Source organism: Poeciliopsis prolifica, unplaced genomic scaffold, assembly GCF_027474105.1.
Source record: "Poeciliopsis prolifica strain line A6 unplaced genomic scaffold, Auburn_PproV2 SCAFFOLD010, whole genome shotgun sequence".
Classification (NCBI taxonomy): Eukaryota; Metazoa; Chordata; class Actinopteri; order Cyprinodontiformes; family Poeciliidae; genus Poeciliopsis; species Poeciliopsis prolifica.
This window is the reverse complement of record NW_026562385.1, coordinates 14170001-14187905: the sequence shown is the minus strand read 5'-3', so window position 1 is coordinate 14187905 and position 17905 is coordinate 14170001. Positions and strand designations below refer to the sequence as shown.

The 17905-nt window shown below is 39.7% G+C and overlaps 2 protein-coding genes across 4 annotated transcripts in view; both read left to right on the top strand.

The window, feature by feature from the left end:
- The first annotated feature begins 881 nt into the window (after positions 1-881).
- The window catches only part of hoxb3a (homeobox B3a), a 49150-nt gene continuing 32126 nt past the window's right edge, over positions 882-17905 (top strand). The window contains exons 1-2 of one of the 3 annotated variants that reach the window (XM_055035943.1): positions 885-943; positions 17662-17750. The gene's annotated coding sequence lies outside the window, so the exon portion shown is untranslated. Of the gene's footprint in view, positions 944-17661; positions 17751-17905 lie in introns of all 3 variants that reach the window. The other 2 variants (XM_055035949.1, XM_055035944.1) reach the window with 2 other exon arrangements.
- hoxb4a (homeobox B4a) lies at positions 11950-17283 on the top strand. The gene is made up of 2 exons (XM_055035957.1): positions 11950-13565; positions 14906-17283. Exons 1-2 carry the CDS (start codon positions 13106-13108, stop codon positions 15205-15207), a joined length of 762 nt encoding a protein of 253 aa, XP_054891932.1. The 5' UTR covers positions 11950-13105; the 3' UTR covers positions 15208-17283.

Sequence of the window (17905 nt, the reverse complement as noted above, 5' to 3'; positions counted from 1 at the left end):
AAAGTCTATGGAAGCGTCTTCATGGATACAGACGGTGTTCTAGCGCAAAGCTTCCCAGTTGCAGAAAGTCCACAGCAAAATGCACAACCAGCTGGTCAAAATGGGACAGTTTTCTCCTGTTGCCCTGAGCGGATACAATAACAAATGATCGGCAGTGGACAAATGCGTCACGTTTCAGCCTTTTCCGCCTTGAACGGATGCTGCTTCCAAAGAAATTAAGTTACCTTCTCCTTCTACTGGTTTCCACTTGTAAACAACCGAATGAACTTTTAAACTCACCGACTGCTGGTACAGTTCCCTTGCTTTTCTTTCTGAGCTACTCGGTAGTCAAATGGGTCCTTCTTCGAGGCTCATCAGGACACCGTTTCCTGGCTCTTTTTCGTGTCTGTATGCGTTGGTGTATGAAGACATGCATAGATTTTTAAACTAACCCCAGCCTGGTTTGGGCCACACTATAAAATGGAGGCAGGATTGACATTTACGTGTCAAACAGATGAGGGTTTTTATCTCCAAGTTGGATCGTAAAAATCTGTTCTGATTCCTCTCACTGGCTCTCCTCTGGTCACGTGGGGTCCATAAAGTTAGTTTTATGGTTTAGGGGAGTTGACAGTGTACTATGTATTTCACATTCTAGAAAGCAAGTGACGGTTTAACGGCTTTGTGTGGATCCTAAAGGGGTCAGTAAAGTAGAGCAGAGGCAAAGACGCAGTGTGTGCGCTTGCGTGCGTGTGTATGCGCGTGCGTGTGTGAGTGTGTAACAGAGAAAAAGAGAGAGAAAGAAAGGGGGATGTAGAGAGAGAACAGGCCTCTATTAGCCGCAGCTGTTCTTGCTCTGGTTCACACTTGGAGCCCGGAGATCTCCGCTGTGGTCTGCTGTGGACTCTGGGAAACGCAGGGGGGGAAGGACAGTCAGGACGCACAGTGAGTGGAAGAACGCCTCCCGGTAAGTGGGAGCTAAGGAGAGAGGGGTGTGTTTGGTAAAGTGGGAGATGAGGTTGTGTAATTAATGTGTCACTCACTGTGAGCAGTTCTCCTGTTTGGAGCGGCCACCAGCTCCGGTGGACTTCAGGTAGCCTACATGTGACACCTGCTCATGAGGCTGGTGCTGCGAAGGTCCGGAGGCTACAGATGGAGAAAAACTGGACTCGTTTGAGCGCTGTTGTCTGTAGTCACAGACACGTGTGTCGCTTTATCTATAAACCTGGCCTGTAAATGCAAGAGCCTGGTTGAGGTTTTAGACGTGTGTTTTTTTTTCTTTTTTCAATTTGTAATGAAATATTTGGAGGTCTAGTTCAAAAAATTCGTTTAAAGAAAATAAAGTTATTCAAAACAAAAGTGCAAGAAGATAACATTTTTAGTGGCACAAAACAAAAAGAAAATCTGATCCATATCTTCTTCTTGGCCAAATTAATCAACAGTTTTTATGCACAATCATCTTGTGCGCGAAGGCGTTTGAGATAGTAATTGGTCATTATAAAAATATTCACATCTCTGCATTCATAAAGATCGCTCTAGTTGGTGACATGCGTCAATGGGAAGAAGCGAACCTCTGTCTGACATCACTCTCGTGTTTCCCGGGCGGTTTGGGTGTGACAATAAAAAAAGAGAGAGAGAGAAATTGACGCAAAGATTTCAATGTTCTACATCTGAAACCTGCTTCTATATGTTTTATTTCATTCTGAACGCATAAACACATTCTAAACCACAGTAACACGAACCTAAACACACATCCGCAAATACAACTCTAAACCTGCTTTTATTTGTGTCTATTACAGACAACAAAAAGTAAATAAATAAATAAACGATGCTAGATTCTTCTTCACTTGTGCAGCCAGGAATCCAACCGTCAAACTTAAAGGAATAGTCCGAACTTAAGGAAGTGCAGTAATATGGACTGAGTTCATTTCATGTAGCAAAATGTGTTTCCATGATATCAGTTGCAGATGTTAAAGCTTCGAAAACACTGATTGAATGTTAACTCAAATTTAAACACGTTTGCGAATGAAACGAATCCTGCCCTGGTGCACAACCTTCAGCAAAGCTCAATTAAACTATTTCAATTAATTGATGATCATTAATTAAAACGATAACAAATAATATAACCGTGCGAGTCTGTGTGTGTGTTACTGTCACTAAAAATAACACACACAAACTCACAAACACACGCATATATATATATATATATATATATATATATATATATATATATATATATATATATATATTATATATATATATATATATATATATATATATATATATATATATATAATATATATATATATATATATATAACAAATGTAATCAAAATAATAGATTTTATGTAAAATGACATATTTTTACATACTTTTTCTATTGGTACTTTCTGCTCATTTCTTTGCTTCTGTTGGCCTTTGAACAGGGTTTTATGTTTACAATTATTGCAATACAACTGCAATTATTAGCAACTATAATTTTTGAGAAGTGTTGTCAATGTTAATATAAACTAATGAGTTATGAAATAAATTCATAAAACAATATTTAGTTTTGTATGTGTCCTATCTAGAAGAGGATTTTGAATTTCTATGGGAACTTGTTTGAGGCTCGGTGAGTTGGAGCGCGCGTTCTGGGACTGGCCCGGGTCGTTGAGGAAGTTTCAGTGCAGTAAACAGGAAGCCAAAAAACCCTCCCTATTCCATTTTTCATCAGCTTCCTCCCTTTAATGATGATACAGGATCGCGGCCCGCGGCCTCGGGCCCCTGCCGCTCTCCTCCCACGCAGCTCTCTTCACACTTCCAGCTCCCTGCGGCGCTCAGGCTGGTTGAAACATACATGTCTCTCCACTCAGGGAGCTTTAGAGAAACTTTCAAATGGACAAGCAGAACAGTGAGCTCCTTTTTTTTTTTTTTTGCTCTGTGTGTGATCGGTTTGTCTTTTATGTACACAGGGCAGTTCCACTCAGAAGTGCCGCCTTTAGCTGTTGTGCATTATGTACATTATGTGTATGGGCTTGCTGCTTGTTTGAAGCTGTCAGAGGGGCTGGGTTTGTGTAGGTGATAAAAAGTGGAGTTAGCAACTATTGAAACTGACCCTTTATTGCCAGGCTTTGCAGAAGGCGTGAGTCTGACGTGTTAGGGAGAGTTGTGGGCTTCCTCTGGGATGCATCTTGCTGTGTTTAACTGCTTAAGGGCTTCAGAGGAAGTGAAACAGGTAAACGACCGGGGTTAGTCTTTCGCTTTGTGTTTCACAAAGAGCAATACTCTCTTCAAGAAATCTTTTGAATATCTGCAGTATTTTTGTTCATTTTGGATACAGAGGTCTGCGTCACCACAGACAAAGGAAGCTCAGAGATTAGAGGTCGGTCAGCCGTCCTCTTTTTACCTCACCCGCCCATTTTACTCCTTTGCTGCAGTTTGTCTCCTGGGCCAGAACCTATTGTCACTGTTTCAGTCCTGCGTTTCATCTGGCATTTAACATTATTCTGTTGATTCCGAAACGTCACAGTTCGCGTGCTCGGAGACCCATACGTCAGGGGTGATGGCCTTTGGACACTGATAGGGGTGAAAAGTTCGGTCAGGACTCATGAATAATGAACGAGACGGAGTCACCGCGAGGTCAGCAGACAGGCTCGAGCCAAGCAAGAAAACGAAGACTCCTGCGCAAGCGCAAAGTCGAGAGAAAGCTTCTGCTAACATGGGGGAAAGGTATTAACAGTCGGCTGCTTTCAGAAGTGTCCTCTATTTCCGAATCAGATGTCAGGAGGGTGTGAGACAAACAACAAACTTCCTCTTGTCTGGCTGAGTAAACATTGTCAACAACAACTCAGTTAGGTCTGATAATAAAGGCTTTTGATCTATTTATGTGGCAATTTAATACGCCATATTTTAAGTCGATGAATTTCATTTTCGCATAAGACGAATACATGTTTATGTGAAGACATAAACTGAGCTGAAACACTCGGCAAAAACAGTTCCACAGAAAATGCTGTCAGATGTTTTTACACATTTTCTATTCATGCCTCAGGTTTTTACATGAAACTATTTTTAAAAGTAATTCTTAATATTATATTTTTATATATATATCATCTTGTGTTCTGACAAGTTGCAGCTCTTCTTCACCGCCACCAGAGCTCGCTTCAGACCGCCAGGACAGCTGGAAAAAGCCCAGCCCGCTTCTGCACCTCCTTCGCAAAATGCCACCCCCACCCCTAACCCCACCCCTCCAGCTCCTCCGTCACCCCCACCATACCTTTAAGCCGCCAGTTGGCATTAACTTTAAGCCCCGTGCGGTCTTTCTACAAGTTTTGTTATTTTTTTTTGTTCTGCTTACCGACTAATTGCGACGTCCGATGGAAGTGTTTCTCTAGTGCCATCAATTAGGGACAAATTGATGAAGACAAAAGTCGCATAAGCTCGTGAATAGTGTGTTTCATGTCGATCCATCTTAGTTTGCTGAGAATTTCTAAAAGTAGATATTTAGAAAAGCATGTGCATGTCATTTGCTATCATTGTTTTCTCTACTCCAGTCTTCCTGTCCCAGGTGAAGAAAAAGGGGGAGCTGTTATCAGCAGGGCTACATGACTTGCTGCTGGGGCTACCAGCAAAAAGTTCAGAGTTGAAGGGTCAAAAGTTCACCATCATGCGGTAGTTCCACCCTCACCACTCTAACTCGCTCCACTCTCCACCACTCGCACTATGTCAAAGGCAAAAACAGGAGGAGGGGGAGTCAGGGGAGCGGAGGCAGTGAGGGGTTACTCATGACAGAAATAATAGCAGGAGGCGAAGTAGAGGTGAAGGCCTGACCTTTCATTCCTTCCCAACCGAGTGACAAAAGCAGTACGGCTCCTCTTGACGCAGTTCAGACAGGAGAGACAGGCAGGGAGGGAGGGTGTTCAGTGACATGCAGACAGTTACAGGTGTTGGGCTACATGTCCTGTTCACACTGTCCAACATTTGGTTTATATCTAGAACTACAATTAGGTGACTCTTAATTTTCAAGAAATTGTCCTTAAAAACATGTATACACATACTCAATGTTTTTATTTTATTATGCTTGAACAAACCCTCTAATATACTATGCATATATAAATTATAAAGAATCCCAGCATTTCCCCCTTTCCACCAAGTTACTTACCTTGTATCATCTGAAGAACATTTTCTAGCACACAGGACTAATGTCTGAGCAAGACGTTGAGAAACTCATCGAGGCGTTTATCTTTAGTCGGAGTTATTACTGCAGTATTGTCTTCACAGGTCTGACTAACAAATCAGTCCTCCAGCTGTAGTTAATCCAGAATGCAGCTGCTGGGGTTCTGACTCAAACCATGAAGATAGAGAACATCACCCAGTTCTACAGTCCTTCACTGAGAGAACAGACTTTAAGATACTTTTAGTTTATCAATCACTGAACAGTTTAGCACCACAATACATTAAAGATCTGCTGGTGTTGTATCAACCTTCCAGACCTCTCAGATCTTCTGGTTCTGGTTCTGGTTCTGCTCTGCATCCAGAACCAGAACCAAACATGGAGAAGCAGCATTCAGCTTGTATGCACCACAAATCTGGAACAAACTTCCAGAAACCTGCAAAAAAGTTGAAACGCTGAGTTCCTTTAAATCTAGAATAAAAATCCAGAGTTGCCATTGATTAGCAGTAAGTTGAACATTGATCAACATATTTGATGTGTATTTGCTTGATGATTTTGATGATGTCATTGAACAAAATATAACATATATTTGTTTCATACATAATTGATGACTGAATGTGGAAAAGGGACTTTGGACTGCCTTAAAGTTGCTAAGGGAATAAGCTTGACTTGACTTAATAGCATAAAAATATAAGAATAAGGTTCTTTTAAAAAGGGAAAGTGTACAGCTCAAACATAAATGTCACCATCAAGTGTGTTTTGCCTGATTATAACACAAGATTATTCCATATGCAGTTAGTTAACAAACAGATTACAAAATAGATATTTAATACAATAAAACAGGATAAAATTGATCACCACAGGTAATGTTCATTTCACACCACACATACAAACAGACATACAAAAATACACACAAACACGCACACACACACACAGATTTAATCACTGGCGCATGTATGCACACACTCTCCCTTGCACTCTCTCACTCATACATTTAATTATTTCATATTTGAGCACTTATAATTTATATACATGTATATTTTATATATACCACTACAGTGAATATGCACTGCCAGTTTCATATTTGTTGCCTTCGCTATTTTTATTATAATTATTATTATTATTATTGAAAATTATTATTGAGAAGTCCAACCGAAGTCCAAATTTCAATCTGACCGTCCTGGAAATAAATGTTACAATTTTACACTGAATTCCAAGACTGTTGTTTAGGTCTTCACAATTACTCTTGACCGCTGACAGCGTGAAATGTTAACAATGTTGCTGCATATTGGGACTGAACCAGTCACTGCAAAAGATGAAACCGAAATGCGCATGAAGCTCGTCGGTCATAAATCAGATTATTTAATTACTTTATTGTGAAAGCTGATGCAATCAATGCATTTCCACTGAGTGTTTAAAAGGGGATGAAAGATTTTTAAAGGTAATGTTTTGTTCAAATATTTGTGAAATGTATGAAATTGGAGTATTAAAGATTATACCCGTTTTACATCATTTCGTTAAAACGTGGGAGCTGAGCTGAGTTGTCCTGTTAGTGGGAGTTAGTTTGTTTTTGACTAAAATATCGGTGAAATGTGAAACTTAAAGCATTGCTGATGGAATTACGTGAACGAAGTGTGGACACATGGTTCCAGTTATCCAGACAATTCTTCCATTAAAGATAACAACAATGTGCATTGGCTGCATGCAGGTCACTACTGATGATAAAATGAATTCAAACTCTAAAGTCGAACAACAGATTGATTTGTAATAGCCTTCTCCTGAGCCTTTCGATTCGTTCACGATTTACCGTTCATGGGTGAGTGATTTATATTTATGCAACAAAAGTAAAAGGACAAATGATTGTGGAAGAAAAGAATAAAACCTGTGAAAAAAAGAAAAGACCTTCACTTCCTTGGGTCATTTTTCTTGCAGTAATGACTCCAACTCAATTTGGTATGACAGAGAAAGCGGGAGAGGGAAGGTCTCGAAGCAAATGACAGAAACACAGGATGAGGGACAGAAGGGAGTGCAGAAAGGTGGACGTGTCAAAGAAAGGGTGTGGAAAAGAGAGGAGGTGAGCGAGGCACAAGGAGAGGGGAGAGGTTGGCTCTGCTCAGGGTGAACGGGAGGTCATCTCGTCTCACCAACATTAAAATGTGGATCAGGGACGCGGGGCGTCACGCCTCGCGCGTTAAACAAAGAGTGTGCCAAACTGGCAGATTAATCTGAAAACTTGAGTCCGAACACTTAATGCTTTAAAGAGACCACAGCCTTCACAGCAGCCCCGCTCTGCTCTGTCTACCTCTGTCCCAAAGCCTCCACTTTCCACCAGGCACTGATCTTTGCGGATCCTCCCGCACCGACGTCGAATGTGTCCGGCTGTGCGGGTTCCATCCTCGCCCTAGAAGATTTTTTGTTCAATCAGTTAAATCTGAGAAGAATCGCACTTAGTGGACCGTGTGAAGCGTGCTGCCGAAGAGTCGCTGTCGTTTTCCAAGAGGACGGAAGCGTGCGTGAAGGAGCTAATCTTCTGAAATGGCAGCCTGCTGGTTATCACCTATTACTGCTTTGGAAGCTGGTCTACGACAAAACACACCGGAGAACCCAGAGCTGGAAAATCAGAGAGGGTAAGCGCGGATTGAAGTCGTGACAACTGAAGGAAAACGCGTCTTGTTATGCACGAAATATTGTGTTGGTTGTGTAAATGAAAGAACTGGCATGACAGAGCAGGACCAGGACAAGAAACATGGATCAATTCGGTGGCAGCGACGTAGGAAAGCCAGGTGAGCGTCCCGGAGAGAGGAGCCGGCAAGGAGCAAAAATACGCTGCATGAAATAAGGAGCTGCTTCGTTTGAATTTCGCTTTGTGTTTTTGTGTGTACGCGCGCGCGTGTGTGTACAGCAGGTGCGTTGCTCATGCTGAGAGGAAGAGGAAGATCACGTGTTGACCCCACCTCCCTCCTTCCTCCGTCTGTCTGTTTTCAGTTCAGTTGCGGTTTTATTGATTCATCTTTTCATTGATCAGCGTCTCTCTTATCGGCTGAGGAGAAGTTGTGTTTTGTTTCCCAGAACCATTTCCATTTTAGTGCCATGTCTGCTAAATAGATAGATAGATAGATAGATAGATAGATAGATAGATAGATAGATAGATAGATAGATAGATAGATAGATAGATAGATAGATAGATAGATAGATAGAGATAGATAGATAGATAGATAGATAGATAGATAGATAGATAGATAGATAGATAGATAGATAGATAGATAGATAGATAGATAGATAGATAGATAGATAGATAGATAGATAGATAGATAGATAGATAGATAGATAGATAGATAGATAGATAGATAGATAGATAGATAGATAGATAGATAGATAGATAGATAGATAGATAGATAGATAGATAGATAGATAGATAGATAAATAGATAGATAGATAGATAGATAGATAGATAGATAGATAGATAGATAGATAGATAGATAGATAGATAGATAGATAGATAGATAGATAGATAGATAGGATTTTAACACGGTTTTAATTGTTGTACAACTTCTTGTAGAAAAGCTTACTTATTATATATATATATATATATATATATATATATATATATATATATATATATATATATATATCCATCAGAGTTTTTGAATTGACTTGTAATTTAATGACAGCTCATCTTGTGAAAACGACCTTTCGATCACTGAATAGCGGTTTGTTCTTTCTTTCTTTTTTTCTTTCTCCTGCTTGGAGCAGTGATGATGGTCGGTTTCAGTTTCAGCTCCACAGCTTCGATCTCTAAAACCGTGTCAGACGTTTGCGGCACTTCATTTTTTTCCCCTGTTCGTTATTTTACATAACAATAACTACCGAGCTCACCAGGGTTTATTTGTCAAACTGCACAATGGGAGAGAGTAACATTTCTCTCCTTCTTCATTGTTTCTGCAGCTTTTTCACATTCGTAATATTTCAAAACATTGACAAGACCGCGGGCTGCAGATAAAGGCTCTTTTAACCCTTCAATATGCTCTGATTTATTTTCTCAACAATGTCTTTAAAATTCCTTCGTTTGAATAGATATTTAGGTTTTTTTTAAACAAACACATTATGAAATGTTTATTTTCATTTTTTTATTTTTGCTTTGCTATTTATTTTTTTTTTTTAGCTTTTCGATCTTGTTGTTATTTTATTACAAGTCATGTGCATAGACCTCTGAAAATTTTGGAGATTTTGCCTTTTGTTTAGTCCCAAAAAAATATCGACGTTCTTCTTGAATGACACAATTTAACTAGAGTATAGGTTATGTTGAGTACTGGCTCTATGAAAATAAATGCTCCCGTCGAGATATATATATATATATATATATATATATATATATATATATATATATATATATATATATATATATATATATATATATATATATATATATATATATATATATATATATATATATATATATATATATATATATATATATATATATATATATATATATATATATATATATATATATATATATATATATATATATATATATATATATATATATATATATATATATATATAATATATATTGAATGCGTGTTTTGAATTTGAATTTATATATGAATAGATTTTGTTTGCCTGAGGTTCCTTCTGAATGTTGTCCTGTTTGACTGCATGTTTGCTGGCTACTTTGACCTCGACAAATTGCGGGAGAAACAATGGATCTGCCATTGGACTGAAAGGTTTCTGCTGACAAACTTGACTGAGAGAAAAAGGAGTCCTGTGGTTAGATTCAACATAACTTGATCGATACCTGGAATGACCCTCGACTGAGGGTCAAGGTGACAGAAATACGAACACAAACAATAGAATAGAATAGAATAGAATAGAATAGAATAGAATAGAATAGAATAGAATAGAATAGAATAGAATAGAATAGAATAGAAAGCATCAGATTTTACTGATTTATCAAAAACGTTTTAGGAAACATCGAACATCTGTTCGTGTCACCAAATCGATGTCCAGACTAGGAAAAACACAAGATAGCAATTACATGGAAAGCATAAGGCGAAACGACCAATGTGTGAAATTCACCCCGTTCCTCTTCTATAAATAGAAAACACGTGGACTAAACGTAATCATCAACAAGATCTGGTGTTATTTAATAAAATTGAAAGAAATAAAGAAAGAAAGAAAGAAAGAAAGAAAGAAAGAAAGAAAGAAGAAAGAAAGAAAGAAGAAAGAAATAAAGAAAGAAAGAAAGAAAGAAAGAAAGAAAGAAAGAAAGAAAAAAAGAAAGAAAAAAAGAAAGAATAAACTAACCATTTACATGCTTTTTTTAAAAGAACGAATCCAAAAATCACTTTTTAATTCAGTTACCTCAGAGTTTGCAAGACAGACAACCATGCTTTTACTGCGCCGGAGCGGTATTTATCCATTTATTCTCCGCTCCATCCATTCTCCAGGCCGATCTTTGAGGACAATTTTGAGAGGACAGGGTCTCTTCGTGCCAAGTGATTTGTCTTTTCTTTCAAGAAAATGCCTTCATTCTTTAAGAGCGGCCACGATGGCAGGAGCCAAGATATTATCTTCTGACTCAGCAATTTGGGATTCGTTACATATGTAACCTTAACCAAATTACTGTATAATGTGATTAGGATTAGCCTGAAGAAATTTACCTTATATTTGTATCATATTAAATTTTAATGTAAAAAATAGATCCTACTTATTAGTAAATAAGTAATACATTTTCAAACAAAAAACAAAACCAGACTGATAAGGGCCTACATTTTTTGATCAAATGATCAATAATATTATTTTTTTAAATAGCAACGTCTCATAGTATATATGAAATACGTATTTAATAAGCCTGTCATGTCGTAAGCTAAAAAATATTTTACATAGGTACATGGAATTTAAACAATAAAACATTTCGTCATGGTTCTCGAACTTCATTCGTTTGAACAATAACATCCGACATATTATTAAATAAATAATACATATTTCCACTGAAATAGCCAATTAAAAAAATCCAATGATACCTTCCGACCAAATTAAAGGTATTTATCCCAGTTATATTTATAGCTTTGGAAAATATGTAGAAATGTGTACAAAGTAGTTCTGAAGCATTCTGTGCAGCCTCTGCTCTTCTCAATAGAGCAAAAAAAAAGGAACATGTTCAAATAGCTGCTCGCTTTTACTGTACGGCCTCAAGCTGCAGGAAGTTAGAACAGCGTAAAAATTCCACCGGGGCTCCCACGTGCTCTGTTGTCAATGACAGATGTAGAGAAGACAAATCAGAAATGATCAAAACGATACAAGTTGCACCTTTACAGAGTCGATGTCTTCTATATCTACCCTGTAGATCCGGATTTGTGTCAAAATGTCTAAAAGCATCACAAATTCGCTTCTAGGGGAGTATATAGTGGATTTACACACGACGGATTCACCATTGCTACCGTGACCCTGGACGACCTGCAAGCTGCTGCTTCCTGTTCAAATTTGTTTGCAAAATAAAAGTGAAACTCTAGAAATAATCAGGCCTCATTCCATTGTTGGCTTTGACAACAGGTTGAGTCCATTTTGGGGCTACATATATTATGTATTTTGGATTTGGATAGAGAATTTGGAACACTGGAGTTTTTATCCAGGATGACAAAATCCTGGATAAAGGATTTACAGCAGATGATTTGATTCTGTTTACTTGATGTTTAAAAGTATGACGACGGGATAATGTGCTATTCTGTCCCTCTTCTTCTCGGACTTTATTTTGCATTTTTATTTATTTAAATTTTGGAAGCAAATTATTTTATGGGTTAAGGCTGTTTGCTGTTTTTAAGGCTGTTTCACTGTTTCACTTTTAATCGGCAGCATGTTGTGAACACATATTTTATTTTAATGAATAGTTATTGTGATTTGAATTGAGCTATGCTTAATTTCTATACTTCTATCTTGTTTGGCGGGGTGTTTGTATTTGGCTGATACTGCAGGCTGTTGAAACCAAACCCTGACGGTCTCTGGATTGTATGAAGCTCACAAAACACGTGGAAGTTTGGAGCAACGGAGCTAATTCCGAATATTTTTCATGCAATGTATATTTAATAAAAACTGAATCCCAGTGAGGTTTGGCTGGTTGTTGGCTGGGTGCCTGGTGGAACCGCGTTTTAAAAGAATGACACCGACGCTGAACTCTCGTTCCTCATGCAAAGGTTTTCTGGTGATTTAGGAGGCCGCTGAACCTGAATTACTTGATGAATTTTCTATCGATCCTAAACACGCCAGATTAATCTCTGACACTGCTACTGGGTGGCGCTGCAGGAGCCGGGCAGGCCACTCTTCCACTCCCCGGTATTAGCGGAGTATGAGAAGAATAAGGGGGAAGAAAGTTGGCAAACAGCGTCTGCACACACCCTGTGTACACAGAGGGAGGTGCAGGCGCCATTAACTCCCCAGAGAACTTTCTTCCGCTGCTTGTTTTATTTTATTTTATTTCATGCTTGAATTGGATAGGCACTTAAAAGAAGAAAAAACACAGAAGATCACTGTGAGGAATAAAATGTCGCTCTTTTTTATCGCTGTAACAACATCAGCGTTTGTTTTATTTGTTTATTTGTTTTTGTTTGTTTGGATTTTTTGTCTGAGATTCTAAATCTTTTCCAAACTCCGGGTCTGGTAATATGAGCAGAGCGGTACGCGGAGCCAGCGGGGGAAATGATTGAGGCTTGAAGGGAAGAGCGTCTAATCAAAACCTGAGGTCATATGATCTTGCGCGTGCGAGAGCGGAGTGAATGTTTAATTCCATTTCCTTATCCGGGGGTCCGTCCAAGAGGCGTGCAATTGGCTGCTTTCCGTCACGTGGAATCCCAACTTTGTTCACTTGACAGAAAAGAAGGAGGGTTTAAGTGAACAGGAATAACCGAAGACTAAAGGGATGACATATAAATTTTAGTTATATTTCTTTTCAAGCCGGTGCAATTTCAGAAAAAGACTGAAATTAATGGCCATGAGCTCCTATTTGATCAACTCCAACTATGTGGATCCGAAGTTCCCACCCTGCGAGGAATACTCACAAAGCGACTATTTGCCCAGTCACTCCCCGGACTATTACGGCTCCCAGAGGCAGGACCCTGCCGCTTTCCGGCCAGACTCTGTCTACCACAACGAGCGCAACCCGGCTCATCACCAACACCGACTCGAGCCGCCGTACACGCCGTGCCAGCGCGCAGTAGAACCCGCTTCAGAAGTGACGTCCCCCCAGGGTCACACTATTCTCCCAGCCGGGCTACACACCACTTCTGTGTCGGAGCAGAGCCACCGCTGTGAGTCGGTAACGCCGAGCCCGCCTCCACCTCCACCCTGCGGTCAAACACCTCGCAGCCAAAGCGCTTCTTCCCCCGCCAGCAGCCGGAAGGACCCGGTGGTGTATCCGTGGATGAAGAAGGTGCATGTAAACATCGGTAAGAGCTGCATGGGAACTTTATCCCCCCTCTCTCTCTTCCACTGTCTGCTGCGGAGATCTGGCTCTGCGTAAAGCTCGGTGTCCACCGTCTGAACCCAGGTTCTGTTAGCAGCAGAAGAGAGGGCTCGCTGCAGGGTTGAGATTTACGGTCGTCTGTTTGCAGGGTCAATATAATTACACCCTCCATAAATTTTTATTACACCTCTCAGCTGTGGTGTCTTTTGAAGTCTGATCTCAGGCTGCTCTGCCTTATGACAACTCAGAGCGAGCCCATAAGTTAGCTTTTATGCGCTGGTAATTCGACTTTAAGTGGTGCGGCTTTATAAACGGTGGACTCCAACCTTCCGTTCCTCTCGTTGTTCCAAGGAAAGGAAAGTTTTATGACAGATGAAATATTCATGTTTATAGAGTCGGTCGTAAAACACTAATGTGAAAGCGAATAGCTCCGGTCTGGTGTGGATTCTCTCCACAGGCTTGCAGCCAATTGCGTTGCAACCGAAGTCTTCATCAGCCGTAAGATCAGCTTTGCAAAGTCACAAGAACGGGTTCATTCGTTTTATTTGCGAAGAACGAACGAGACCATTGTTTCGTTTTTATTTTTTGGTTATAATCGATTCCGTTTTTACAGTCAGAACGACAGAAATCCACCGAGTCACATTGTGTATAGATGTCTAATTTTTCAGATTTGTCGAATCATTACTTAGTCAGTGATTCTGTGTCATCAGGCCTGCACCACTCCTCTCCCCGCCTCCACCAAAACCACCGCCTTTGTTTTTCATTAGCCAGAAAACAAAGGATCCACGCTTCCTGTTAGAGCCATTGCTCACGAAATCCCCGAAAATAATGTGTATTAGGTCTGGATGATTGCTTTATGCTGCAGGCCAAGTTATTTTATTTTTCAAGAAGTCGACACAAAATACTATTCAAACGTCCATTGCGTCTGCGCGCAAGACAGGCGCTCACAAAACACAACGCCATCTGGATGTGGAGCGTCACCTCCTCGGGCCTGGCGCGTCTCCTGGAAACATCTGCATGTCTCTCAACATGTGGGCAACCAGATCATCCGAAACAACACAAACCACAAAAAAAAAAAAAAAAAAAACGCATCTTCATGAACGTGTCACTGTTGTTCTCTTGCTGTCTCTTAGACCAATGAGATGAGAGACTCATTCAGATTCTTCATTTTTTTTAACAATACTCCAGTTAAATATTGTTGCAAATATATTTATCTTTTTTGAACAAAGTACGTGTGCTTGATTTGTTCACTATCTTCTTTCTTTCTTTCTTTATTTATTTATTTAGGGCTTTTTAATGCCTCGTGCCTTTGTTCTTCCACAGTAAATTCCAGCTACTCTGGTGGAGAACCCAAACGCTCTCGGACGGCCTATACTCGCCAACAGGTTCTGGAGCTGGAGAAGGAGTTCCACTACAACCGCTATCTGACACGCAGGCGCAGAGTGGAGATTGCGCACACTTTGTGTCTGTCAGAGCGGCAGATAAAGATCTGGTTCCAGAACCGGAGGATGAAATGGAAGAAGGACCACAAGCTGCCCAACACGAAAGTCCGCTCCGGGACTAACACTATCACAAGCTCTCAGACTGTGTCCACGTCTCAGAACCGCTCTTCCGGACCTCTATAGCACGGCTGTTTGAGCTGTGGCAATGTGGTGCCCGTTCGCGTTCTCCCGTTTTCAAATTGGAAACTGAAGATGTGGCGAAACAAACCCTCCGGAATGTGCACTTTGGACCAGAGTAGAAACTTAACGCTTGAAAAGAGGACCAACTCCACTCGTAGCAGACTACAGGGCCTGGACTGTTCCATAACAAACCTATGACTTTGCCTGTGGGGGTTTTGTGGGAGGACATGTTGTCAAATCTGACTTAAAGAATCCAAAAGGGAGGCGAGTGTTAGAATTAAAAACACAGAGCTGCACAGTTCGTTGAATAGATTTCCGTGAATCCAAACATCTCCTCTGGACTTTTTCTCCTCTTTAAATGTTCTTCTACCGTCTGGACAGAGCCACCCACTTACCAGATTTTGCTTAGAGGGGTGTGTGTGTGTGTGTGTGTGTGTGTGTGTGTGTGTGTGTGTGTGTGTGTGTGTGTGTGTGTGTGTGTGTGTGTGTGTGTGTGTGTGTGTGTGCTTTTAACACGCTTTCCTTTAGCTTTTTTTCTCCTTCTTTTGAAAACATGCATCTTCTATGTTTAATCACACCAAACCTGAGAGTCATTCTTTATGTTTTCTGTATGAGGTGCAAAGCAAAGGGTTGAACCGCGCGGCTCTGCACACAACCCCTCCTTCTCAGACCACCACCCCCTCTCACACACTTGTAAAAAATGGAACTGTCGTTTCTTCCATAGCCCCCACTCCACCTCCCCACACACACACACACACACACACACACACACACACACACACACACACACACACACACACACACACACACACACACACACACACACACACACACACACATCCATGCATAAAAAAAAAAAAACAGCAGAAAGCATCATGTAGCCACGCTCGAACCAGCAGCCCTCCAACAGAACATGGACCCGCCGGTCGAACCCAGCAGGCTCTGATTGTTAGTTGCTATAGTTTGAACTCGGCTTTCCTTTTGTTCTGGATGGCAGAATATATCTTTTGAACACGCTATTAGAGCTATTTTTGAAATCAGTATTGATTGTAAAGCGGTACTCTGATGTGGTCCACTGGCTGCTCATATTCGTATGTTATTAAGGCTGCAGAGATATAGAATTATTTTCCAGCACTTATGAAACATGGATGCGGTCAAACGTTTCCCACTGGACATTAATAATCACACCAAAATCGTACAAATAGTACAAAACACAGCACTAAATAATGTATTACTTATTACCTCACCTGTAAATATATATGAATATAAATATGTTTTATGACATCGTATTGTCGCTTGCTCGTTGATGAAGTGACAGGTTTTCAAGCTTTTAACGACATGAAGAGTATATTTTCTTCCAACAGAAGCTATATTCTTTTGTTCTGTGTTGGAATGAAATCGTTTGCAAATGACAGAGATTTTAGGATAAAAGGCGAGAAAAAGTGATTTATCTTTCTGTTTTTCGTCATTTCATGTTTTTCTGTACATTGAATCAGCGCATATTTCTTTTTCTCAAGTGTCTGATTGTTTTTTTAATTAATTATCCGTTATTAATTTGCAAAAAAAATAAATACATAAAATAAAATAATAATAATGACGATATTGTTTTCTTGTTTTCGTTATAATCCAAGTGCTACAGCCGCAATGATAGTATTTGTTGAACTTGTGTTACCTTCCGGAAATCTATATGTTCCTTTCTCATTTTCCTTAGTGTCAAGTTTGTTGTCGAGTTTCTTTTGTTTGTTTGTTTGTTTTTTTGTTTTGTTTTTTGTAAATAGCCCAAAAATATAAATAAATGACTGATCGTGTAATATTTCTAGTGTTATTCTATTTTTATTTTTGATTAAATATTTTATCCACCTGTTTCTACATAACGATATGTACAACGAATGTATTTCAAAGGTTTTCCCCTCTTAGTCAAATTGGATTTAAAATATTCTTTCTCTAGCTGATCTAACTCTTTGGGAAAATTATAATTTCTTTTTTTTTATTTTACTTTGTGGTGTCTGTGGGTTTGTCCTTCCATCAAGATTTACCACTGGAAGAAGTATTTGGCACACAATAAATAATAACATATTATCTCGGTGTTGGTTTTGCCTACAAAGCCACGGTAAGCTGTCCTCAGAAATCACGAGGCTGCGATGATTAATCTGTCCCGGCCAGGAGTGATCCTGGTACATTACGTCCTGTAATCTCGTTTTAAATCACAAGCCGTCCTTCCGTTCCTCTCCTTAATTTAAAGGCAGCTCAGATGCGCTGTTTGCATCGCTCCTATAAAGATTGTGCAGCTCCCTCCCCCACTCACCCCCCGCTTTAAAGATAAAAAAATCTAATACTGTAACCCTAAAACAAGTTTAAATTTCATACATTTTGCTCACCAATCTATATTTTGACCAGCATTATATGCACATGTTTTTTCTTTCTTTCTTTCCTTCTTTTTTTTTTTTTTTTTTTTAGATTTTACGGAAAGGGAGTGGGCCGGCGCAATAGCTCAAGCCTTGACAACCAAATAGATAATCAACAAGACGAATGGCTTCTTTTGGGAGGTGCGGCTCTCGTATTAATTTTCATTTTCTTTTCTTTGAGCAGGTTATCGAAAAATAGGGAACAAGAAGAGGGGAACGAGAAAATAGCATTCCTCTCGATGAACTTTAAACTAAAAACTGTGGCCCCCAAATTGGTCCATTCGTGCACAAAGAAG

Coding starts and splice junctions, on each gene's coding strand:
- hoxb4a (XM_055035957.1), top strand. CDS start 13,106: ATGGCCATGAGCTCCTATTTGATCAACTCCAACTATGTGGATCCGAAG. Junction 13,566..14,905: donor GAAGGTGCATGTAAACATCG/GTAAGAGCTGCA, acceptor GTTCTTCCACAG/TAAATTCCAGCTACTCTGGT.